General features: G+C 54.5%; 1 protein-coding gene and 1 long non-coding RNA gene across 2 annotated transcripts; one reads left to right on the top strand and one right to left on the bottom strand.

The window, feature by feature from the left end:
• Positions 1-436: 436 nt before the first annotated feature.
• On the top strand, positions 437-24,337 carry ARMC5 (armadillo repeat containing 5). Its single transcript, XM_072936392.1, is given in 9 exon segments — positions 437-881; positions 6,634-6,744; positions 7,942-8,544; positions 10,903-11,485; positions 15,481-15,790; positions 15,792-15,993; positions 17,165-17,297; positions 19,787-19,943; positions 21,890-24,337. Coding segments are annotated over 9 exon segments (4,548 nt in total). The 5' UTR covers positions 437-604; the 3' UTR covers positions 24,062-24,337.
• A 1,056-nt stretch (positions 24,338-25,393) lies between these two features.
• On the bottom strand, positions 25,394-26,228 carry LOC140685170 (uncharacterized). The gene is made up of 4 exons (XR_012058458.1): positions 26,171-26,228; positions 25,839-25,952; positions 25,476-25,547; positions 25,394-25,433 (listed from the first exon to the last, which is right to left on the bottom strand). It is a non-coding gene; the product is annotated as an uncharacterized lncRNA (long non-coding RNA).
• Between the last annotated feature and the right edge of the window lie 150 nt (positions 26,229-26,378).

Below are 26,378 nucleotides of genomic sequence, written 5' to 3'. Positions count from 1 at the left end.
TTGATCAGATCAGCCGCAGCTCCATCAATCACCCATTGCCACTCCCCTTAATCAATCAATCAATATTTGCCTGATCAATCACTATGTCACGCCCCTTAATCAATCAATCAATCAATCAATATTTGCCTAATCAATCACTCTGTCACGCCCCTTAATCAATCAATCAATCTATATTTGCCTAATCAATCACTCTGTCACGCCCCTTAATCAATCAATCAATCAATCAATCAATCAATCAATATTTGCCTAATCAATCCCCCATTGCCACGCCCTTAGTCAATCAATCAATCTAATTATCAATCGATTAGCCTGCCTAATCAATCGCCCACACGCCTGTCAATCAATCACCCGCCCCTCACGCACCACCTGTCAATCACCCTAAGCCCCGCCCCTTTCCGTCTCCTAAGGCCCGCCCCTCTCCCATCAACCCCGCGCGCCGCGTCCCTCCTCCTCTCCCTTCCCCCGCTCTCTCTGTGCCCCCTCCCCGCCGTTCCCCCCTCCCCGCTCTCCCCTCTCCGCCCGTTCCGCCCCTCGCCGTTCCCCTCTCCCCCCTCCAGAGTTTATATTTTTGATTTTTCCCACTTCTCCCGTTTTTTGCCCCGCCATGTCGGAGTCGCTGGGCTGGTGCGTGGAGGCCGTGCGGGCCGCGGCCGAGCCGGCGCTGTCGCGGGCGCTGGTGGCGCTGCGCGGGCGGCACACGCGGCGGGCCGGGGGCCCCGCGCGGTTCCGGGAGCGCGGCGGGCTCGGGCCGCTGCTGGAGCTGGTGCGGCCCGAGCAGCCCCGGCGGGTGCTGGAGCTGGCGCTGAGCGTGCTCGGCAACTGCTGCACCGAGCCCGGCTGCCGGCGGCAGGCGCGGAGCCTCGGAGGGGTGCAGCGGCTCGGTGAGTGCGGGAGAGGGGATGGGGGAAATGTGAGGGGAAAAGTGGGGAAATGTGAGGGGGGAAGTGCCGGGAATGTGAGGGGGAAAGTGCTGGAAATAGGTGAAAAAGTGTGTGATGTGAGGGGAAAAGTGTCATTTGTGAGGGAAAAGTGTCATTTGTGAGAGGGAAAGTGAGGGGAAAAGTGGGAAATGTGAGGGGGAAAGTGTGTGGTGTGAGGGGAAAAGTGTCATTTGTGAGGGGGAAAGTGAGGGGAAAAGTGGGAAATGTGAGGGGGAAAGTGGGAAATGTGAGGGGGAAAGCGGGAAATGTGAGGGGAAAGTGTCATTTGTGAGGGAAAAGTGTCATTTGTGAGGGGGAAAGTGAGGGGAAAAGTGGGAAATGTGAGGGGAAAAGTGGGAAATGTGAGGGGAAAAGTGGGAAATGTGAGGGGGAAAGGGGGAAATGTGAGGGGGAAAGTGGGAATGTGAGGGGGAAAGTGGCGGGAATGAGGGGAAAGTGTGTGATGTGAGGGGAGAAGTGTCATTTGTGAGGGAAAAGTTTCATTTGTGAGGGGGAAAGTGGGAAATGTGAGGGGGAAAGTGGGAAATGTGAGGGGAAAAGTGGGAAATGTGAGGGGGAAAGTGGGAAATGTGAGGGGGAAAGTGCCGGGAATGAGGGGAAAGTGTAATTTGTGAGGGGAAAAGTGTCATTTGTGAGGGAAAAGTGTCATTTGTGAGGGGGAAAGTGGGAAATGTGAGGGGAAAACTGGGAAATGTGAGGGGAAAAGTGGGAAATGTGAGGGGGAAAGTGGGAAATGTGAGGGGAAAGTGGGAGATGTGAGGGGAAAAGTGGGAAATGTGAGGGGGAAAGTGGGGAATGTGAGGGGGAAAGTGGGAGATGTGAGGGGAAAAGTGGGAAATGTGAGGGGGAAAGTGCGTGGTGTGAGGGGGAAAGTGGGAGATGTGAGGGGAAAAGTGGGGAATGTGAGGGGAAAAGTGGGAAATGTGAGGGGAAAAGTGTCATTTGTGAGGGAAAAGTGTCATTTGTGAGGGGGAAAGTGGGAAATGTGAGGGGAAAAGTGGGAAATGTGAGGGGGAAACTGCCGGGAATGAGGGGAAAGTGCGTGGTGTGAGGGGGAAAAGTGCGGGAAATGGGTGGGAAAGTGTGTGATGTGAGGGGAAAAGTGTCATTTGTGAGGGAAAAGTGTCATTTGTGAGGGGGAAAGTGGGGAATGTGAGGGGGAAAGTGGGAAATGTGAGGGGAAAAGTGGGAAATGTGAGGGGGAAAGTGCCGGAAATGGGTGGAAAAGTGTGTGATGTGAGGGGAAAAGTGTCATTTGTGAGGGGAAATTGCGTGGTGTAAGGGGAAAAAGTGCCAGAAATGGGTGGAAAAGTGTGTGCTGTGAGGGGAAAAGTGTCATTTGTGAGGGGGAAAAGTGGGAAATGTGAAGGGAAAAGTGGGAAATGTGAGGGGGGAAAGTGGGAGATGTGAGGGGGAAAGTGTCATTTGTGAGGGGGAAAGTGGGAAATATGAGGGGGAAAGTGGGAAATGTGAGGGGAAAAGTGGGAAATGTGAGGGGGGAAAGTGGGAAATGTGAGGGGGAAAGTGGGAAATGTGAGGGGAAAAGTGCCGGGAATGTGAGGGGAAAAGTGCCGGGAATGAGGGGAAAGTGTGTGGTGTGAGGGGGAAAAGTGCGGGAAATGGGTGGAAAAGTGTGTGATGTGAGGGAAAAGTGTCATTTGTGAGGGGGAAAGTGGGAAATGTGAGGGGAAAAGTGGGAAATGTGAGGTGGAAAGTGGGAAATGTGAGGGGGAAAAGTGGGAAATGTGAGGGGGAAAGTGCCGGGAATGAGGGGAAAGTGTGTGGTGTGAGGGGAAAAGTGTCATTTGTGAGGGGGAAAGTGTCCGGAGTGAGGGAGAGAGTGGGAAATGTGAGTGGAAAAGTGGGAAATGTGAGGGAGAAGGTTGGAAATGTGAGGGGGAAAGTGGGAAATGTGAGGGGGGAAAGTGGGAAATGTGAGGGAAAAGTGGGGAATGTGAGGGGAAAGTGGGAAATGTGAGGGGGAAAGTGGGGAATGTGAGGGGAAAAGTGGGAAATGTGAGGGGAAAAGGGGGAAATGTGAGGGGAAAAGTGGGAAATGTGAGGGAAAAGTGTCATTTGTGAGGGGGAAAGTGGGAAATGTGAGGGGAAAAGGGGGAAATGTGAGGGGAAAAGTGGGAAATGTGAGGGAAAAGTGTCATTTGTGAGGGGGAAAGTGGGAAATGTGAGGGGGAAAGTGGGAAATGTGAGGGGAAAAGTGGGAAATGTGAGGGGGAAAGTGGGAAATGTGAGGGGAAAGTGGGAAATGTGAGGGGAAAGTGGGAAATGTGAGGGGGAAAGTGGGAAATGTGAGGGGAAAAGTGGGAAATGTGAGGGAAAAGTGGGAGATGTGAGGGAAAAGTGGGAGATGTGAGGGGAAAAGTGGGAAATGTGAGGGGAAAAGTGGGAAATGTGAGGGAAAAGTGGGAGATGTGAGGGGAAAAGTGGGAAATGTGAGGGGAAAAGTGGGAAATGTGAGGGGAAAAGTGGGAAATGTGAGGGGAAAAGTGGGAAATGTGAGGGGGAAAGTGTCATTTGTGAGGGGAAATTGCGTGGTGTGAGGGAAAAAAGTGCCATTTGTGAGGGAAAAGTTTCATTTGTGAGGGGGAAAGTAGGAAATGTGAGCGTGGAAGTGGGAAATGTGAGGGGGAAAGTGTGTGGTGAGAGGGGAAAAGTGTAATTTGTGAGGGGAAATTGCGTGGTGTGAGGGAAAAAACTGCCATTTGTGAGGGAAAAGTTTCATTTGTGAGGGGGAAAGTAGGAAATGTGAGGGGAAAAGTGGGAGATGTGAGGGGGAAAGTGCCGGGAATGAGGGGAAAGTGTGTGGTGTGAGAGGAAAAAGTGCGGGAAATGGGTGGGAAAGTGTGTGCTGTGAGGGGAAAAGTGTCATTTGTGAGGGGGAAAAGTGGGAGATGTGAGGGAAAAGGGGGAAATGTGAGGGGGAAAGTGGGAGATGTGAGGGGAAAGTGGGAGATGTGAGGGGGAAAGTGGGAAATGTGAGGGGAAAGTGGGAAATGTGAGGGTGAAAGTGGGAAATGTGAGGGGGAAAGTGGGAGATGTGAGGGAGAAAGTGGGAAATGTGAGGGGGGAAAGTGGAAAATGTGAGGGGGAAAGTGGGAAATGTGAGGGGAAAAGTGGGAAATGTGAGGGGGAAAGTGGGAAATGTGAGGGGAAAAGTGGGAAATGTGAGGGAAAAGTGTCATTTGTGAGGGGGAAAGTAGGAAATGTCAGGGGGAAAGTGGGAAATGTGAGGGGAAAAGTGGGAAATGTGAGGGGAAAAGTGGGAAATGTGAGGGGGAAAGGGGGAAATGTGAGGGGGAAAGTGGGGAATGTGAGGGGAAAAGTGGGAAATGTGAGGGGGAAAGTGGCGGGAATGAGGGGAAAGTGTGTGCTGTGAGGGGAAAAAGTGCTGGAAAAGGGTGGAAAAGTGTGTGATGTGAGGGGAAAAGTGCCATTTGTGAGGGAAAAGTGTCATTTGTGAGGGGGAAAGTGAGGGGAAAAGTGGGAAATGTGAGGGGAAAAGTGGGAAATGTGAGGGGGAAAGTGGGAGATGTGAGGGGAAAAGTGGGAAATGTGAGGGGAAAAGTGGGAAATGTAAGGGGGAAAGTGGGAAATGTGAGGGGAAAAGTGTCATTTGTGAGGAGGAAGTGTCATTTGTGAGGGGGAAAGTGGGAAATGTGAGGGGAAAAGTGGGAAATGTGAGGGGAAAAGTGGGAAATGTGAGGGGGAAACTGCCGGGAATGAGGGGAAAGTGTGTGCTGTGAGGGGAAAAAGTGCAGGAAATGAGTGGGAAAGTGTGTGATGTGAGGGGAAAAGTGTCATTTGTGAGGGAAAAAAGTGCGGGAAATTGGTGGGAAAGTGTGTGCTGTGAGGGGAAAAGTGTCATTTGTGAGGGAAAAGTGTCATTTGTGAGGGGGAAAGTGTCATTTGTGAGGGAAAAAAGGGCGGGAAATGTGAGGGGAAAAGTGGGAAATGTGAGGGGGAAAGTGGCGGGAATGAGGGGAAAATGTGTGGTGTAAAGGGAAAAGTGTCTGGAGTGAGGGAAAAATGTCATTTGTGAGGGGAAAAGTGCTGTTTGTGAGGGGAAAAGTGTCATTTGTGAGGGGAAAAGTGCTGTTTGTGAGGGGAAAAGTGGCGGGAATGTGGGAAAAAATATTAGGAATGAGGGAAAATTGGGGAAAAGTGCTGGGAATGAGGGGGAAAGGTGTCATTTGTGAGGGGAAAAATGTCATTTGTGAGGGCAAAATTGCTTTTTGTAAGCGGGAAAAGTGTAATGGATGAGGGGAAAAGTGTCAGGTGTGAGGGAATGTGGCGAAAAGTGGCGGGAATGTGGAGAAAATATTGGGAATGAGGGAAAAGTGCTGTTTGTGAGGGGGAAAGTGATGGGAATGAGGGGAGAAAGTGTCATTTGTGAGGGAAAAGTGTCCGCAGTGAGGGAAAAAATGTCATTTGTGAGGGGAAAAGTGTCAGGTGTGAAGGGAAAAGTGGCGGGAATGTGGGAAAAATATCAGGAATGAGGGAAAAGTGGGGAAAAGTGCTGTTTGTGAGGGGAATAGTGATGGGAATGAGGGGAGAGTGTCATTTGTGAGGGAAAAGTGTCTGGAGTGAGGGAAAAAATGTCATTTGTGAGGGAAAAAGTGCTGTTTGTGAGGGGAAAAGTGGCGGGAATGTGGGGAAAAGTGTCTGGTGTGAGGGAAAAAGGGTTGGGAATGTGGAGAAAATACCGGGAATGAGGGAAAAGTGGGGAAAAGTGCTGTTTGTGAGGGGGAAAGTGATGGGAATGAGGGGGAAAAGTGTAATTCGTGAGGGAAAAGTGTCCGGAGTGAGGGAAAAAATGTCATTTGTGAGGGAAAAAGTGGCGGGAATGTGGGAAAAAATATCAGGAATGAGGGAAAAGTGGGGAAAAGTGCTGGGAATGAGGGGGAGAGTGTCATTTGTGAGGGGAAAAGATGCGGGAATGTGGAGAAAATATCAGGAATGAGGGAAAAGTGCTGTTTGTGAGGGGGAAAGTGATGGGAATGCGGTGGAAGTGTCGTTTGTGAGGGAAAAGTGTCTGGAGTGAGGGAAAAAATGTGATTTGTGAGCGGAAAAGTGCTCTTTGTGAGGGGAAAGTGCTGTTTGTGAGGGGAAAAGTGTCATTTGTGAGGGGAATAGTGCTGTTTGTGAGGGGAAAAGTGGCGGGAATGTGGGAAAAAATATCAGGAATGAGGGAAAAGTGGGGAAAAGTGATGGGAATGAGGGGGAAAGGTGTCATTTGTGAGGGGAAAAATGTCATTTGTGAGGGGAATATTGCTTTTTGTGAGGGGGAAAAGTGTCATGGATGAGGAGAAAAGTGTCAGGTGTGAGGGAATGTGGAGAAAATATAAGGAATGAGGGAAAAGTGCTGTTTGTGAGGGGGAAATTGATGGGAATGAGGGGGAAAAGTGTAATTTGTGAGGGAAAAGTGTCTGGAGTGAGGGAAAAAATGTCATTTGTGAGGGGAAAAAGTGGCGGGAATGTGGTAAAAAATATCAGGAATGAGGGAAAAGTGGGCAAAAGTGCTGTTTGTGAGGGGGAAATTGATGGGAATGAGGGAAAATGTTGGGAATGTGAGAAATTATCGGGACTGAGCCTTGTCCGCAGTGTCCATCCTGGCGCTGACCACTCACCACTGTCCCCTGAGTGTCCATCCCTGACCTTTGACCCCTGTCCGCAGTGTCCATCCTGGCGCTGACCGCTGCTCCCGAGAGCGTCCGGAATCGCACCGCTCGGACTTTGGCCAACCTGGCCCTGGAGCCGGACGGGGCCCGCGATGTGCTGGACGCTGGTGAGATACCCGATTTGGGGCATTTTGGGGGAAATTCGGGGGATTTTGGGCAAAAATGTGGGGATTTTGGGGGAAAATTTGGGGATTTGGGGGGGATTCTTGGGAATTTTAGGTGAAAAATTTGGATTTTTTTGGGGTTTGGGGGATTTTGGGGGGATTTTGCGGGAAAACTTGGGGGTTTATGGGGGAATTTGGGAATTTTTGTGGCTTTTCGAAAAAATTTGGGGGATTTTTGGGGAATTTTTTTTGGATTTTTGGGGAAATTTTGGGATTTTTTGGGGTTTTAGGGAATTCTGGGGGAAATTGGGGATTTTGGGGAAAATTTGGGAATTTTTGGGGAAATCTTAGGGGATTTTTAAGGGGATTTTTGAGGGATTTTAGGGGATTTTTTTGGAATTTTTGGGAGGAATTAGCAGATTTTTGGAAAAAAGTTGGGGATTTTTTAGGGATTTTGGGGAAGTTCAAGGGAGATTTGGGGGAAATTTGGGGGTTATTTGAGGGAAACTTGGGAGAAATATGGGAGAAATTTGGAGGAATTTTGGGGTGATTTGAGAGGAATTTGGGAGTGATTCGGGGAAAATTTTACAGGAATTTGGGAGAAAATTGGACGAATTTGGGGGTGAATTTAGGAGAAATTTGGGGGTGATTTGGGGGAAATTTAAGAGGAATTTGGGGGTGATTTGGGGAAAACTTTAGAGGAATCTGGGGGAAAATCGGATGAATTTGGGGGTGAATTTAGTGGAAATTTGGGAGGAATTTAAGGGAAATTTGGGAGAAATATGGAGGAATTTGGGGGTGATTTGGGGAAAACTTTAGAGGAATCTGAGGGAAAATCGGATTAATTTGGGGGTGAATTTAGTGGAAATTTGGGAGGAATTTAAGGGAAATGTGGGAGAAATTTGGAGGAATTTGGGGAAAATTTGAGAGGAATTTGGGGGTGATTTGGGTAAAACTTTAGAGAAATGTGGGACAAATTTGGAGGAATTTGGGGAAAATTTGAGAGGAATTTGGGGGTGATTTGGGGAAAACTTTAGAGGAATTTGGGGGAAAATCGGACGAGTTTGGGGGTGAATTTAGTGGTGATTTGAGGGGGATTTACCACAATTTCGTGGCGATTTGAACCCAACTCATTCCCATTTCACCCCAAAAACCCCCAAACCCCCCAAAAACCCCCCTAACCCCCCATTAACCCCTCAGGTGCCGCGCCCCTGCTGATCTCCCTCACCTCCACCTGCAGCACCCCGGCCTGCCTGACCAGCGCCGCCCGCGCCCTTCGCATCCTGGGTACCCCCCAAACCCCCCCAAACCCCCCCAAAACCTCACCCCGCGCCCCCCCTCTGCCCGACCCCGCCCGTGTCCGAGCGGCCGCGGCTCTGGCCGGACGTCTGACCGCTCTGCCCCCCGGGCACCCCTCGTGCCCGGCGCTGGCGCGGGCGCTGCGGGGGCTGCTGGTCAGTCCGTGCCCGGCGGCCGTGGCCGAGGCCGTGACCCCCGCCCTGGCCGCTCTGGCCGCTCTGGCCGCCCGGCCGGCGCTGGACGCCCGGGGCTGGGCTCTGGCCGTGCTGGCGGCGGTCAGCGGCCGAGGGTGGCTGCGGCCGGCCCTGGGAGCGGCCGGAGCCGTGGAGGCGGCAGTGGCCGCGGTCAGGAGGGGGTTAAAAGGGGCTGGGGGCGCCCACGGGGAATTTGGGGAGGGGGGTGGGGTGGGGGCGGGGGTTGGGTTTGAGGGGGGGGATCCTGAATTGGGTGGGGGTCCTGAGTTTGAGGGTGATCCTGAATTGGGTGGGGGTCCTGAGTTTGAGGGTGAGCCTGAATTGGGTGAGGGACACAAATTTGGGTGTGATACTGAGTTGGGTGGGGGTCCTGAATTGGGTGGGGGTCCTGAGCTGGGTGAGGGACACAAATTTGGGTGTGATACTGAATTGGGTGGGGGTCCTGAGCTGGGTGAGGGACACAAATTTGGGTGTGATACTGAATTGGGTGGGGGTCCTGAGTTGGGTGGGGGTCCTGAATTGGGTGGGGGTCCTGAATTGGGTGAGGGTCCTGAGTTTGAGGGTGAGCCTGAATTGGGTGGGGGTCCTGAATTGGGTGGGGGTCCTGAGTTTGAGGGTGATCCTGAATTGGGTGAGGGTCCTGAATTGGGTGGGGGTCCTGAATTGGGTGGGGGTCCTGAGTTTGAGGGTGATCCTGAATTGGGTGAGGGTCCCAAATTTGGGAGTGAGGGTCCTAAATTTAAGGGTGGTCCTAAATTGGGTGAGGGTCCTGAATTTGGGGGTGAGGGTGTTAAATTGGGTGAGGGTCCCAAATTGGGTGGGAGTCCTAAATTGGGTGGGGGTCCTAAATTGGAGGGTGGGGGCCCCAAATTTGGCAGTGATCCTAAATTTGGTGAGGGTCCCAAATTTGAGAGTGGGGGCCCTAAATTGGGTAGGGGTCCTGAAATTAAAGGTCCCAAATTGGGTGAGGGGTCTGAAATTAAGGCTGGGGGTCCCCAGGTTAATTTTGGGGGTCCCAAATTGGTTGGGGGTCGCCCCCAGCCCCCCCAATTTGGGGGCGGTGGTCCCCAAATGAACGGGGGTCCCCATTTGAATGGGGGTCCCAAATTTGGGTCTGGGGGTCCCAAATTTGGGTCTGGGGGTTCTGAATTAGGTGAAAATCCCAAATTTGAGTCTGGGGGTTCCAAACCCAGAACCAAGCGTCCCAAATTCGATTCTGGGGGTCCCCAATTTGAGTCTGGGGGTCCCCAATTTGGGTCTGGGGGTCCCCAAATCCCCTCCAAGACCCCCAAATTCTCCTCTGGGTCTCCCCAAATTGAGTCTGGGGGTCCCAAATTAGGTGAAAATCCCAAATTTGAGTCTGGGGGTTCCAAACCCAGGACCAAACGTCCCAAATTCGACTCTGGGGGTCCCCAATTTGAGTCTGGGGGTCCCCAATTTGAGTCTGGGGGTCCCCAAATCCCCTCCAAGCCCCCCAAATTCTCCTCTGGGGGTGCCAAATTCGAGTCTGGGGGTCCCCAATTTGGGTCTGGGGGTCCCAAAATCTCCTCGGCAGCCCCCAAATTCCCCTCCAGGGGTCCCAAAATTGAGTCTGAGACCCCCAAAATCCCCTCTGGGGCTCCCCAAATTGAGTCTGGGGGTCCCAAAACCTCCTCTAAACTCCCCAAAATCCCCTCTGCACCCCCCAAATTCCCCTCTGGGGGTCCCAAAATCTCCTCTGCACTCCCCAAATTCTCCTCTGGGGGTCCCCAATTCCGGTCTGAGACCCCCAAAACCCCCTCTGAGACCCCGAAATTCCCCTCTGGGGCTCCACAATTCCAGTCTGAGACCCCCAAACCCCAACCCACACCCCCCAAAACTCCTTCTGCAGCCCCCAAACCCCACCCCACACTCCCCAAACCCCCTTCTGCGCCCCCCAAAGCCCCCTCCAAGACCCCCAAAATCCCCTCTGGGGCTCCACAATTCCAGTCTGAGCCCCCCAAAACCCAACCCGCGCCCCCCAAACCCCCTTCTACACCCCCCAAACCCCCCTCTACCTTCCCCAAACCCCACCACACACCCCCCAAACCCCTCTCTGCCGCTCCCCAAATTGAGTCTGAGACCCCCAAATTCCCCTCTGGGGGTCCCCAAATTGAGTCTGAGACCCCCAAAATCTCCTCTGGGGGTCCCCTAATTGAGTCTGCGCCCCCCAAATTCCCCTCTGAGACCCCCAAAACCCCCTGTGCACCCCTCAAATCCCGCTCCGGCGCTCCCCAAATTGAGTCTGCGCCCCCCAAAACCCCCTCTGAGCCCCCCCAAGCCCCCTCTGAGACCCCCAAATTCCCCTCTGGGCGTCCCCAAATTGAGTCTATGTCCCCCAAACCCCACCCCACCCCCCCCAAATCCCCCTGTGCACCCCCCAAACCCCCCTCTACCTTCCCCAAACCCCCTTCTGCACCCCCCAAACCGCACCCCACACCCCCCAAACCCCCTTGTGCACCCCCCAAACCCCCCTCTGAACCCCCCAAACCCCCTTCTGCACCCCCCAAACCCACCTCTGCGCCCCCCAAACCCCAATTAACGCCCCCCAAACCCCACCCCACACCCCCCAAAACCCCCTCTGCACCCCCCAAATTCCCCTCTGAGACCCCCAAAATCCCCTCTGAGCCCCCCAAAACCCAATCTGCAGCCCCCAAATCCCACTCCGGGGGTCCCCAAATTGAGTCTGCGACCCCCAAATCCCGCTCCGGGAGTGCCCAAATTGAGTCTGTGACCCCCAAATCGCGCTCCAGGAGTGCCCAATTCCAGTCTGAGACCCCCAAACCCCACCCCACACCCCCCAAACCCCCCCGTGCCCCCCCCAACCCCCCCTCCAGCGCTGCCCCAATTGAGTCTGGGGGCGGCCCGCTGGACTGCGCTATCCGGGCGCTGTGCCTGCTGTGCCGCGAGGCGGTGAACCGGGCGCGGGTGCGGCGCTCGGGGGGCCTGGGGGCGCTGCTGGCCGTGCTGCGGGAGCCGCGGGCGCGGCGCTGGCACGGCGCGGTGCTGCTGGCCCTGGCCGCCTTCTCCTGGGACCCGCCCGCGCTGCGGGCCCTGGACGCGGCCGGGCTGGTGCCGCTGCTGGCCCGGAGGCTGCCCCGAGGGGTCCCCGAGGAGGAGGAGGAGGAGGAGGAGGAAAGGGAGGAAGAGGAGGCGAAGTCGGCGGATCTGCCCCGAGATTTGGGGGTTGGGAGCGGCGGGGAGGCGGCGGCGGGGAGCTGGAGGGGGTTGAGGTGAGTGGGGAGGGGGATTTGGGGGGTTTTGGGGGGTTTGGGATGTTGGGGAGGGGGATTTTGGGGGATTTTGGGGGGTTTGAGGGGATTTTGGGGGGTTTTGGAATATTGAGGAGAGGGATTTGGGGGGGATTTGGGGGGATTTGGGATGTTGGGGAGGGGGTTTTGGGGGGATTTTGGGGGATTTAAGGGGTTTGGGATATTGGGGAGGGGGTTTTGAGGGGATTTTGGGGGGTTTGGGATGTTGGAGAGGGGATTTTGGGGGGATTTGGGGTTTGGGAGCCCCGGGGAGGTGGCGGCGGGGAGCTGGAGGGGGTTGAGGTGAGTGGGGAGAGGGATTTGGGGGGGTTTGAGGGGGTTTGGGGGGGTTTGGGATGTTGGAGAGGGGATTTTGAGGGGGGTTTTGGGGGACTTAAGCGGTTTGGGATATTGGGGAGGGGGATTTGGGGGGATTTTGGAAGGTTTGAGGGGGTTTTGGGGGGTTTGAGGTGGTTTTGAGGGATTTTGGAGGATTTAAGGGGTTTGGGATGTTGGAGAGGGGATTTTGGGGGTTTTTTGGGGATTTTGGGGGTTTGAGGGGGATTTGGGGCTGGGGAGCCCCAGGGAGGCGGCGGCGGGGAGCTGGAGGGGGTTGAGGTGAGTGGGGAGGGGGTTTGGGGGGGTTTGAGGGGATTTGGGGGGGTTTGGGGGATTTGGGGGGGCATTTGGGGAGATTTGAGAAGATTTGGGAGGGTTTGAGGGGCATTTGGGACATTGGGGAGAGGGATTTGTGGGGGTTTGGGGGGATTTAGGAGGATTTAAGGGGTTTGGGATATTGGGGAGGGGGATTTGGGGAGTTTGGGGGGATTTGGGATATTGGGGAGGGGGTTTTGGCAGGTTTTTGGGGGCTTTGAGTGGGGTTTGGGATGTTGGAGAGGGGATTTTGGAGGGTTGTTGGGGGGATTTGGGGGTTGGGAGCCCCGGGGAGGCGGCGGCGGGGAGCTGGAGGGGGTTGAGGTGAGTGGGGAGGGGGTTTGGGGGCATTTTGGGGGGTTTGGGATATTGCGGAGGGGGATTCAGGGGGGATTTTGGGATCATTTGGGATATTGGGGAGAGGGATTTGGGGGGTTTGGGGGGGTTGAGGGGTTTTGGGGGCATTTGGGATATTGGGGAGGGGATTTGGGGGGTTTGGGGGGAGGATTTGGGGGGGATTTGGGGGGTTTGAGGGGATTTGAGGGGGTTTGGGATATTGGGGAGGGGATTTTGGGGGGTTTTGGGGGGATTTGGGGCTGGGGAGCCCCGGGGAGGCGGCGGCGGGGAGCTGGAGGGGGCTGAGGTGAGTGGGGAGGGGGAGTTGGGGGGATTTTGGGGGGGTTTTGGGGGATTTGGGGCAGTTTGGGGGGATTCAGGGGGGATTTTGGGGGTTTGAGAGGGTTTGGGGTATTGGGGAGGGGGTTTTGGGGGGATTTTGGGGGGTTTGAGGGGCATTTGGGACATTGGGGAGAGGGATTTTTGGGGGTTTGGGGGGATTTAGGAGGATTTAAGGGGTTTGGGATTTTGGGGAGATTTGGGATTTTGGGGGGGATTTGGGGGGTTTGAGGGGGTTTGGGATGTTGGAGAGAGGATTTTGGGGGGGTTTTGGGGTCATTTGGGGTTGGGGACCCCTGAGGAGGCGGCGGCGGGGAGCTGGAGGGGGTTGAGGTGAGTGGGGAGGGGGATTTTGGGGGGGTTTGAGGGGGTTTGGGATATAGGGGAGGGGGATTTGGGGGGGATTTTGAGGGGATTTGGGGGGTTTGTGGGGATTTGAGTGGCTTTGGGATATTGGGGAGAAGGATTTGGGGAGATTTTGTGGGGTTTGAGGGGGTTTTGGGGGGATTTGAGGGGATTTTGGGGGGGTTTAGGACATTGGGGAGGTGGGTTTGGGGGGATCTAAGGGGTTTGGGATATTGGGGAGGGGGTTTTGAGGGGATTTTGGGGGGTTTGAGGGGGGTTTGGGATGTTGGGGAGGGGGATTTCAGGGGGATTTTGGGGGTTTGAGGGGGTTTTTGGGGGGATTTGGGGCTGGGGACCCCCAGGGAGGCGGCGGCGGGGAGCTGGAGGGGGTTGAGGTGAGTGGGGAGGGGGATTTTGGGGGGGTTTAGGACATTGAGGAGGGGGATTTGGGGGGTTTGGGGGTGTTTGGGACGTTGGGGAGGAGGGATCGAGGGGATTTGGGGGTTTTTAGGGGCATTTGGGATATTGGGGAGGGGGATTTGGGGGGTTTGGGGGGATTTGGGATGTTGGGGAGGGGGATTTGGGGGGATTTTGGGGGGTTTGGGGGGGTTTGAGGGGATTTGGGATATTGGGGAGGGGGATTCAGGGGGGATTTTGGGATCATTTGGGATATTGGGGACAAGGATTTGGGGGGTTTGGGGGGTTGAGGGGTTTTGGGGGCATTTGGGATATTGGGGAGGGGGATTTGGGGGGTTTGGGGGGATTTGGGATGTTGGGGAGGGGGATTTGGGGGGATTTTGGGGGATTTTGGGGGGATTTGGGATATTGGGGAGGGGGATTTGGGGGATTTTGGGGGGTTTGAGGGGATTTTGGGGGGTTTTGGGATATTGAGGAGAGGGATTTGGGGGGATTTGGGATGTTGGGGAGGGGGATTTTGGGGGTTTGGGGAGTTTAGGATATTGGGGAGGGGGATTTCGAGGGGATTTGGGGGGTTTGAGGGGGTTTTGGGGGATTTTTGGGGGGATTTGGGATGTTGGGGAGGGGGATTTTGGAGGGTTTGAGGGGATTTTGGGGGGTTTTGGGATATTGAGGAGAGGGATTTGGGGGGATTTGGGATGTTGGGGAGGGGGATTTGGGGGGTTTGGGGAGTTTAGGATATTGGGGAGGGGGATTTCGAGGGGATTTGGGGGGTTTGAGGGGGTTTTGGGGGATTTTTGGGGGGATTTGGGATGTTGGGGAGGGGGATTTTGGAGGGTTTGAGGGGATTTTGGGGGGTTTTGGGATATTGAGGAGAGGGATTTGGGGAGGGGTTGAGGGGATTTGGGATATTGGGGAGGGGGATTTTGGGGGGATTTGGGGGGGATTTGAGGGGGTTTCGGGGGATTTGTGGGGTTTTGGGACATTGGGGAGGGGGATTTGGGGGGTTTTAGGGGGTTTGGGATATTGGGGAGGGGGATTTCGGGGGGATTTTGGGAGTTTTGGGGGGTTTGGGGAGGTTTGGGATATTGGGGAGGGGGTTTTGAGGGGATTTTGGAGGGTTTGAGGGGAATTGGGATGTAGGGGAAGGGGGATTTGGGGGGTTTGGGGGGAGGATTTGGGGGAGATTTGGGGGGTTTGAGGGGATTTGAGGGGTTTTGGGGGATTTGGGATATTGGGGAGGGGGATTTGAGAGGATTTTGTGGGGCATTTGAGTGGCTTTGGGATATTGAGGAGGGGGATTTGAGGGGATTTTGGGGAGATTTTGGGGGTTTGAGGGGGTTTGGGATATTGGGGAGGGGGGTTATTAAAGGGATTTTTTTTGAGTTATTTAATGGGATTTTTGGGGTTATTTAATGGGATTTTTGGGGTTATTTAACGGGATTTTTGGGATTAATTAAAGGGATTTTTTTGGGGTTATTTAATGGGATTTTTGGGGTTACTTAAAGGGATTTTTGGGGTTATTTAACGGGATTTTTTGGGGTTATTCAAAAGATTTTTTGGGTTATTTAACAGGGTTTTTGGGGGTTATTTAACGGGATTTTTGGGGTTACTTAAAGGGATTTTTGGGGTTATTTAATGGGATTTTTGGGGTTATTTAATGGGATTTTTGGGGTTACTTAAAGGGATTTTTTTGGGTTATTTAATGGGATTTTTGGGGTTATTCAACAAGATTTTTGGGGTTATTTAACAGGGTTTTGGGGGGTTATTTAACAGGATTTTTGGGGTTATTTAATGGGATTTTTGGGTTTATTTCACCGCATTTCAGCCGTTTTTTAACATTTTAAATCAAATTTTCCACCGCTCTCTCCCCTCCCCCTCCCCAGCTCCTGGCTCTCCTCCACCTCCCCCACCACCCCTCCCCCCTCCCCTCCCCCACCTTGCCCCCCCCCCCAAAAAACGACCCCGCCCGCCCCTCCCCCCCACCCTGGCCACCCTGGCCCTGCCCCAAATCCCCCCGACCCTTTTGGGGGACCCCAAACTGCCCGAGACCCCCGTGCTGCTGCTGCTGGAGCGCCTGGCCGAGCCCCCCTGCCCCTCCCCCTCCCTCCCCTCCCCCACCCTGGTCTCGGCCATTTTGGGGTACCTGGCGGGGGTCCCCCGCCCCTCCCCCCGCGCCCCCCGCCTGCTGCAGCTTTTGGTGGAAAATCCCCAATTTTTGGGGCTCCTCCTCCGCGGCTTCGTCCCGTCCCTCATCCACTCCTGGCTGGTTTTGGGGGTCCCGCCCCACAAGTGGCTGCGGGAGGTGGGGGAGGGGAGGGACCCCCGCCCCAAAAATCCCCCCAAAAATCCCCAGCCCGGACCCCCCCGGGAGAGGAGGGAGAGGCTGAAGGAGCTGGGTGAGTTTTTGGGGGGAAATCGGGGAAAAATGGGGATTTGGGGGGGAAAAACGGGGATTTTGGGGAGATTTGGGGGAAAAAATGGGGATTTTGGGGAGATTTGGGGGAAAAATGGGGATTTGGGGGGGGGTTGGGGGAAAATGGGGATTTGGGGCAAAAAAATGGGGATTTGGGGGGATTTTGGGGGAAAAAAATGGGGATTTTGGGGAGATTTGGGGGAAAATGGGGATTTGGGGGAAAATGGGGATTTGGGGGGATTTAGGTGGAAATTAAGTGGAAAAATGGGGATTTTGGGGGAAAAAATGGGGATTGGGGGGATAGGATGAAAAAAATGGGGATTTTGGGGAGATTTGGAAAGAAAAATTGGGATTTTGGGGGAATTTGGGGGGAAAAATGGGGATTTTGGGGGAAATTGAGGGGGGAAATGGGGATTTGGGGGGGATTTTGGGGGGAAAAATGGGATTTTGGGGGAATTTGGGGGGGAAAATGGGGATTTTGGGGGGGATTTTGGGGGAAAAAATGGGGATTTTGGGGGGATTTGGGGGGAAAAATGGGGAGTTGGGGGAAATTGAGGGGGAAAATGGGGATTTGGGGGGGAAAATGGGGATTTTTGGGGCATTGGGGGGGAAAATGGGGTTTTCGGTGAAAAATGGGGATTTGGGGGAGAAAAATTGGGATTTTGGGGGGATTTAGGAGGAAATTGAGGGGGAAAATGGGGATTTTGGGGGGGAAAATGGGGATTGGTGGGAAATTTGTTTTTTTTGGGGGGATTTGGGGGAACTCTGGGGAAAAATGGGGATTTTGGGGAGAAAATGGGAATTTTGGAGGATTTGGGTGTAAAATGGGGGAGGTTTTGGCTTTTTTGGTTGGGATTTTGGGGAGGTTGGGGGGAAAAATGGAGATTTTGGGGGAGATTTTGAGAAAACTGGGGAATTCTGTGGAAAAATGGGAGTTTGGGGGGTTTTTGGGTGAATTGAGTGAAATTTTGGGGAGGATTTGTGTGAAAATCCCATTTTTTTGGCGCATTTTTTCCCCAAAATCCTCTGGATTTTCACGAATCCCGGGTGGATTTTTTCGGATTCTCCGTTCTGGGGGGTTTTGGGGTATCCCAAATTCACTCTTGGGGGTCTCAGGTGAATTTTGACCCCCCAAAATCTGTTTTTCCCCCCAGGTGAGGCCCTGCTGCGGAGTTTGGGGGCGACGGCGGCGGCGCCGTTCGGGGTGGGGGTCCTGACCCACGGCCTGAGGTGTGGGACCCCCCCCGCCCGCCTGGCCTGCGCCACCGCCCTGGTCCTGCTGGCCAGGTCAGAGACCCCCGGAGCGCCCCAAAATAACCCCAAAATATCCCCAAAATCACCCCCAAAATACGCCAAACGCACCCCAAAATATCCCCAAATGCATCCTAAAATATCCCAAACACAGCCCCTAAAATACCCCCAAATGTACCCCAAAATATCCCAAATGCACCCCAAAATATCCCAAACATACCCCAAAATATCCCTCAAAATCACCCCCAAAATAGTCCCAAACAAACCCCAAAAAAATCCCTCAAAATTACCACAAAATGTCCCAAACACACCCCAAAATATCCCAAACATACCCCCAAAAAAATCCCTCAAAATTACCCCAAAATGCCCCCAAATGCACCCCAAAATATCCCTCAAAAGTACCTCAAAATATCCCAAACACACCCAAAATACCCCAAACATACCCCAAAAAATCCCTCAAAATTACCCCAAAATACCCCCAAATGCACCATAAAATATCCCAAACACACCCCAAAATATCCCTCAAAATACCCCAAAATATACCCCAAAATATCCCCAAACACAGCCTAAAATATCCCAAACACAGCCCCTAAAATACCCACAAATGTCCCCCAAAATATCCCCAAACATACCCCAAAATATCCCAAACATCCCCCCCAAAATACCCCAAATGCACCCCAAAATATCCCTCAAAATTACCCCAAAATATCCCCAAATGCACCCCAAAATATACCAAACACACCCCAAAATATCCTCCAAAATCACACCCAAAATACCCCCAAATGCACCCCAAAATATCCCTCAAAATTACCCCCAAAATACCCCAAACGCACCCCAAAATATCCCAAACACAGCCCCTAAAATACCCAAAAATGTACCCCAAAATATCCTCCAAAATTACCCCCAAAATAGCCCCAAACAAACCCCAAAAAAATCCCTCAAAATCACCCCCAAAATATCCCAAACACACCCCAAAATATCCCAAATGCACCCCAAAAAATCCCTCAAAATACCCCCAAATGTACCCCAAAATACCCCAAATGTACCCCAAAATATCCCAAACACAGCCCCCAAAATACCCCCAAATGTACCCCAAAATATCCCAAACGCACCCCAAAAAACCCCTCAAAATCACTCCCAAAATACCCCCAAACACACCCTAAAATATCCCAAACACACCCCAAAAAATCCCTCAAAATCACCCCAAAATATCCCAAACATCCCCCCAAAAAATCCCTCAAAATCCCTCAAAATCAGCCCAAAAATATAGTATAGTGCAATATATTGTAATATAACGTGATGTACCATGATATAATGTGATTCATCACAATATAAAGCAATATACCACTATATACTGTGATATATCGCTATATAACACAATATATCACGATATAAGGAGATATATCATGATATAACGTGATAATCACTATATAATGCGATATATCATGATGTAACGTATATATGTCTATATAATGCAATATATCGTGATATAATGCGATATACCAGTATATACTGTGCTATATCACAATATAACATAATATATCACTGTATCATGTGCGATATATCACGATATAACGCTCTATATCGCGACATAACTCTCCATATCGCGATATATCGTGACAGGCCGGGCTCGGCGCTGTGGGCGCTGCTGTGGGGCGGGGGAGGGGCTGTGTCGGGATATAACGTGCCATATATCGCAATATAACACGATATATCACAATATAACGCGATATATCACTATATAACGTGCGATATATCGCGATATAACGTGCGATATATCGCGATATAAAGTGCTATATATCGCGATATATCGTGACAGGCCAGGCTCGGCGCTGTGGCCGCTGCTGTGGGGCGGGGGAGGGGCTGTGTGGGGATATAACGTGCGATATATCGCGATATAAAGTGCGATATATCGCGATATAATGCCATATATCGCGATATAACGCTCTATATCGTGACATAATGCTCCATATCGCGATATATCACGACAGGCCGGGCTCAGCGCTGTGGCCGCTGCTGTGGGGCGGGGGAGGGGCTGTGCCGGGATATAACGTGCGATATATCGCGATATAATGCGACATATCACTGTATAACGCGATATATCGCGATATAAAGTGTGATATATCACGATATAAGCTCCATATCGCGATATCCCCCCCAGGCCGGGCTCGGCGCTGTGGCCGCTGCTGTGGGGCGGGGGAGGGGCTGTGTCGGGATGTAACCTGCGATATATCGCGATATAACATGATAACATGCGATATATCGCGATATAACACTCCATATCGTGACAGGCCGGGCTCGGCGCTGTGGCCGCCGCTGTGGGGCGGGGGAGGGGCTGTGTCGGGATATAACGTGCGATATATCGCGATATATCACGATATATCACAATATAATGCCATATATCGCGATATAATGCCATATATCACTATACAATGCGATATATTGCGATATAACGCTCTATATCGCGATATAACGTGCTCCATATCGCGATATAACACGTGATATATCACGATATATCGTGACAGGCCGGGCTCGGCGCTGTGGCCGCTGCTGTGGGGCGGGGGAGGGGCGCTGCCGCTGCTGCTCGGAGCCGCCGCCCGGGGCGGGGGAGGGGCCGCCCCTCCCCCCTTCCTCCTCTACGCCGCCGCCGCCATCGGGGAGCTGAGACGGCACCTGGGACAGGTGAGACACACCTGGGGACACACCTGGGGACATTGGGGACACCTGGGACACACCTGGGACAGGTGAGGGACACCTGGGGACATTGGGGACACACCTGGGACATTGGGGACACACCTGGGACAGGTGAGGGACATTGGGGACACACCTGGGGACACACCTGGGACAGGTGAGACACACCTGGGGACACACCTGGGGACACACCTGGGACAGGTGAGACACACCTGGGGACACACCTGGGACACACCTGGGAACAGGTGAGACACACCTGGGGACAGGTGAGGGACATTGGGGACACACCTGGGACAGGTGAGACACACCTGGGGACAGGTGAGGGACATTGGGGACACACCTGGGACAGGTGAGACACACCTGGGGACATTGGGGACACACCTGGGACACACCTGGGGACAGGTGGGGGACACCTGGGACAGAGGGGACACACCTGGGGACATTGGGGACACACATGGGACAGGTGAGAGACACCTGGGGACAGGTGAGGGACATTGGGGACACACCTGGGACACACCTGGGACATTGGGGACACATCTGGGACATTGGGGACACACCTGGGACACACCTGGGACAGGTGAGACACACCTGGGGACACCTGGGACAGGTGAGACACACCTGGGGACACCTGGGACAGGTGAGGGACAGTGGGGACACACCTGGGATACACCTGGGGACACACCTGGGACACACCTGGGACACACCTGGGACAGGTGAGACACACCTGGGACACACCTGGGGACACACCTGGGACACACCTGGGACAGGTGAGACACACCTGGGGACATTGGGGACACACCTGGGGACAGGTGAGGGACATTGGGGACACACCTGGGGACACCTGGGGACACACCTGGGACAGGTGAGACACACCTGGGGACATTGGGGACACACCTGGGACAGGTGAGGGACATTGGGGACACACCTGGGACAGGTGAGGGACACTGGGGACACACCTGGGACAGGTGAGGGACATTGGGGACACACCTGGGGACACACCTGGGGACACCTGGGACAGGTGAGACACACCTGGGGACAGGTGAGGGACATTGGGGACAGGTGAGGGACACCTGGGGACACACCTGGGACATTGGGGACACACCTGGGACAGGTGAGGGACACACCTGGGGACAGGTGAGGGACATTGGGGACACACCTGGGACACACCTGGGACATTGGGGACACACCTGGGACAGGTGAGATACACCTGGGGACAGGTGAGGGACACCTGGGACAGGTGAGACACACCTGGGGACATTGGGGACACACTTGGGGACACACCTGGGACACACCTGGGACACACCTGGGACAGTGGGGACACACCTGGGACAGGTGAGACACACCTGGGGACACACCTGGGGACATTGGGGACACACCTGGGACACACCTGGGCACACACCTGGGACAGGTGAGACACACCTGGGAACAGAGGGGACACACCTGGGGACACACCTGGGACAGGTGGGACACACCTGGGGACACACCTGGGACACACCTGGGACATTGGGGACACACCTGGGACAGGTGAGACACACCTGGGACAGGTGAGGGACACCTGGGGACACCTGGGGACACACCTGGGACAGGTGAGACACACCTGGGGACATTGGGGACACACCTGGGACAGGTGAGGGACATTGGGGACACACCTGGGGACATTGGGGACACACCTGGGGACACACCTGGGGACATTGGGGACACACCTGGGACAGGTGAGACACACCTGGGGACAGGTGAGGGACACACCTGGGACAGGTGAGGGACATTGGGGACACACCTGGGACACACCTGGGACAGGTGGGACACACCTGGGGACATTGGGGACACACCTGGGGACACACCTGGGACATTGGGGACACACCTGGGGACACACCTGGGACATTGGGGACATACCTGGGACACACCTGGGACACACCTGGGACATTTTGGACCCGCAGGTGAACGGCCACGGTGACAGCGGTGACACCAACGGGGACCTGGGGGACACCTGGGGACACCTGGACACCTCTGGGGACACCTGGGACCCCCTGGACACACCTGGGGACATCCAGGACACACCTGGGGACACGTGGGACGCACCTGGTGACATCCAAAATGGACCTGGGGACACCTGGGACACACCTGGGGACATCCAAAACGGACCTGGGGACATCGAGGACACACCTTTGGACACCTGGGACGCACCTGGGGACATTGAGGTCGCACCTGAGGACACCTGGGACACACCTGGGGACACCTGGAACCACCTGGACACACCTGGGGACATCCAAAACGGACCTGGGGACACCTGGGACACCTCTGGGGACATCGAGGACGCACCTGAGGACACCTGGGACGCACCTGGGGACATTGAGGACGCACCTGAGGACGCCTGGGACCACCTGGACACACCTGGGGACACCTGGGACACCTCTGGGGACACCTCTGGGGCGCTCTCACCTGTCCCCAGGTGGCCCCAAATGTCCCCACCCCCCTGCAAACGTCGCCGAATGTCCCCAAATCCCCCCCAGGTGTCCCCAAATGTTCCCCAAATGTCCCCAGATCTCTCCCAATCCTCCCCAAATCGGCCCCAAACGTCCTCAAAATGTCCCCAAATGTCCCCAAACTCTCCCAAAATGTCCCTAAATCCCAATTCCTGTCCCCAAATGTCCCCAAATCCCTCCCAAACGTCCCCAAACCCCCCCCATACCTCCCCAAACCCCCCCGAACCCTCCCCAAAACATCCCCAAACCTCCCCAAAATGTCCCCAAACATCCCCAAAATGTCCCCAAACCTCCCCAAACCCTGTTGAACCCTCCCTGAAATGTCCCCAAATCTCCCCGAAATGTCCCCAAATGCCCCCAAATCCCCCTGAACCCTCCCTGAAATGTCCTCAAACCACCCCAAATCCCCCCCAACCGCCCCCAAAATGTCCCCAAATGTCCCCAAACTGTCCCCAGACCTCTGTAAACCCTCCCCAAACCTCCCCAAATCCCCCCCAAATGTCACCAAAGCCCCCCCATACCTCCCCAAAATGTCCCCAAAACTCCTCAAAATGTCCCCAAACATCCCCAAAATGTCCCCAAACATCCCCAAATCCCCCCCAAACACCCAATAACCCCCCCCAAACCTCCCCAAATCCCTCTGAACTGTCCCCAAATCCCTCCAAACTGTCCCCAAATCCCTCCCAAACCTCCCCAAATCCCCCCCAAACCTCCCCAAATCCCCCCCACACATTCCCAAATCCCCCCCACACATTCCCAAATACCTCCAAACTGTCCCCGAAATGTCCCCAAATGTCCCCAAACCCCCCCCAAACATCCCCAAATCCCCCCCACACGTCCCCAAACCCCCCTGAACCCTTCCCAAAATGTCCCCAAACATCCCCAAATCCCCCCTGTATCTCCCCAAATCCCCCCCAAATGTCCCCAAACCCCCGGTGTCCGTACTCGGTGTCCCGGTGGGACGTGTCCCTGGTGCCGGACCGTCCCCCTGCCGTCCCCGCGTGCCGCTCGGCGCTGTGCCGCGCGTCCCCAGCCCTGGCCGCGCTGCTCGAGGGACCGTTCCTGGAGGGCCACCGCAGGCAGGTGACACTGCGCCGCTGTCCCCGCGCCCCCCTGCTGCTGCTGCTGCATTTCCTGCACGGCTGCCGCCGCTGTCCCCGCATGTCCCCGAGCCCCGCGCTGGCCGGGCTGGCGCTGGCGCTGGCCCGGCGCTTCTTGGTGGCCCAATTCGAGCTCTGGGTGGCCACGGCCGTGCCCGGGACCCCCGCCCGGCTCTGGGGGCTGGCGGAGCTCTGGGGGTGTCCCCCCCTGGCCCGGAGGGTGGCCGGGGACGTCCTGGGGGCGGGGGGGACATCGGTGGTGGCCACAAGGTTGGCCGAGGTGGCCGAGGTGGCCCAAAATGCGTCGGTGCTGGCCCGGGCCTTGATGGGGGAGATCTGCCCCTCCCCCGCCCCGCTGGAGCTGGGGGGAGGGGCGGCGTGGGACCCCCTGCTGGGGGGGGACGCTGATGACGTCATGGGTGACGCTGATGATGTAATGGGTGATGCTGATGATGTCATGGGTGATGCCGATGATGTCATGGAGGAGGATGGTGACGTCATGGAGGAGGGGGAGGGGTGGAGGTGAAAAAGGGGTTGGGGGGAGACCCCCAAAAGTGACCCCGGGGACACCAAAAAGGACCTCGGGGACAATTTTGGGGACCCAAAAAGGACCTTGGGGACACCAAAAAGGACCCTGGGGACACCAAAAATGACCTTGAAGACCCCAAGAAGGACCTTGAAGACCCTAAAAAGGACCTTGGGGACACCAAAAAGGACCTTGGGGACCCCAAAAAGGAGCTCAAAGACCCTAAAAATGACCCTGGGAACACCAAAAGGACCTTGAAGACCCCAAAAAGGACCTTGGGGACACCAAAAATGATTTTGGGGACCCCAAAAAGGACCTTGGGGACAATTTTGGGACCTTGGGGACAATTTTGGGGACACCTGAGGGGATTTGGGGACACCAAAAAGGACCTTGGGGACACCAAAAAGGACCTTGAGGACAATTTTTGGGATCTTGGGGACACCAGAAATGATTTTGGGTGATGTCGTGGGTGACACTGATGACGTCATGGGTGACGCCGATGATGTCATGGAGGAGGAGGGTGACGTCATGGAGGAGGATGATGATGTCATGGAGGAGGAGGAGGAGGGGGAGGGGTGGAGGTGAAAAGGGGATTTGGGGGGAGACCCCCAAAAGTGACCCCGGGGACACCAAAAAGGGACCTCAGGGACAATTTTGGGGACAATTTTGGGACCTTGGGGACCCCAAAAAGGACCCTGGGGACACCAAAAGGACCTCAGGGACAATTTTGGGGACCCTAAAAGGACCTTGGGGACACCAAAAATGATTTTGGGGACACCAAAAATGACCTTGAAGACCCAGAAAGGACCTTGGGGACACCAAAAGGGACTGCGGGGACACCAAAAATGATTTTGGGGACACCAAAAGGGACCTTGGGAACACCAAAAATGACCTTGAAGACCCCAAAAAGGACCTTGGGGACCCAAAAAGGACCTTGGGGACAATTTTGGGACCTTGGGGACACCGAAAAGGACCTTGGGGACAACTTTGGGACCTTGGGGACACCAAAAAGGATCTCAAAGACCCAAAAAGGACCCCGGGGACCCCAAAAAAGGACCTCAGGGACACCAAAAAAGGACCCTGGGGACACCAAAAGGACCTTGAAGACCCTAAAAAGGACCTCGGGGACAATTTTGGGGACACCTGAGAGGATTTGGGGACCCTAAAAAAGACCTTGAAGACACCAAAAAGGACCTTGGGGACACCAAAAAGGACCTTGGGGACAATTTTGGGACACCAAAAGGGCTCTTGGGAACCCAAAAAAGGGACCTTGGGGACCTCAAAAAGGACCTTGGGGACCCAAAAAAGACCTTGAAAACCCCAAAAAGACCCTGGGGACAATTTTTGGGACCTTGGGGACACCAAAAAGGACCTTGGGGACACCAAAAAGGACCTTGAGGACAATTTTTGGGACCTTGGGGACACCAAAAGGACCTCAGGGACAATTTTGGGGACCCTAAAAGGACCTTGGGGACCCAAAAAAGACCTTGAAGACCCCAAAAAGAACCTTGAAGACCCCAAAACCGACCCTGGGGACAATTTTGGGGACACCTGAGAGGATTTGGGGACCCAAAAAGGACCTTGAAGACACCAAAAATGACCCCAGGGACAATTTGGGGACCTTGGGGACACCGAAAAGGACCCTGGGGACACCAAAAGGACCTCAGGGACAATTTTGGGGACCCAAAAAGGACCTTGGGGACCCCAAAAATGACCCTGGGGACACCAAAAGGACCTTGAAGACCCTAAAAGGGACCTTGGGGACACCAAAAAGGACCTTGGGGACAATTTTGGGGACCCTAAAAGGACCCTGGGGACCCAAAAAAGACCTTGAAGACCCCAAAAAGGACCTTGGGGACACCAAAAAGGACCTTGGGGACAATTTTGGGACCTTGGGGACACCAAAAAGGACCCTGGGGACACCAAAAGGACCTCGGGGACAATTTTGGGGACAACCGAGAGGATTTGGGGACCCCAAAAATGACCTTGGGGACCCAAAAAAGACCTTGGGGACACCAAAAATGACCTTGGGGACCCAAAAAAGACCTTGGGGACACCAAAAATGACCCTGGGGACACCAAAAATGACCTTGGGGACACCAAAAAGGACCTTGGGGACACCAAAAATGATTTTGGGGACCCCAAAAAGGACCTTGGGGACCCCAAAAGGACCTTGGGGACAATTTTGGGGACCCCAAAAGGACCTTGGGGACCCCAAAAATGACTTTGAACCCCCCAAAAATAATTTTGGGGCCACCCCGCGTGACGATGACGTCATGGGGGGATTTGGAGAATTTCTGGAATTTTCGGGACCTTCT

This window comes from Taeniopygia guttata, chromosome 16, assembly GCF_048771995.1.
Source record: "Taeniopygia guttata chromosome 16, bTaeGut7.mat, whole genome shotgun sequence".
In the NCBI taxonomy this organism is placed as follows: Eukaryota; Metazoa; Chordata; class Aves; order Passeriformes; family Estrildidae; genus Taeniopygia; species Taeniopygia guttata.
This window is presented reverse-complemented; position numbering and strand designations above follow the sequence as displayed.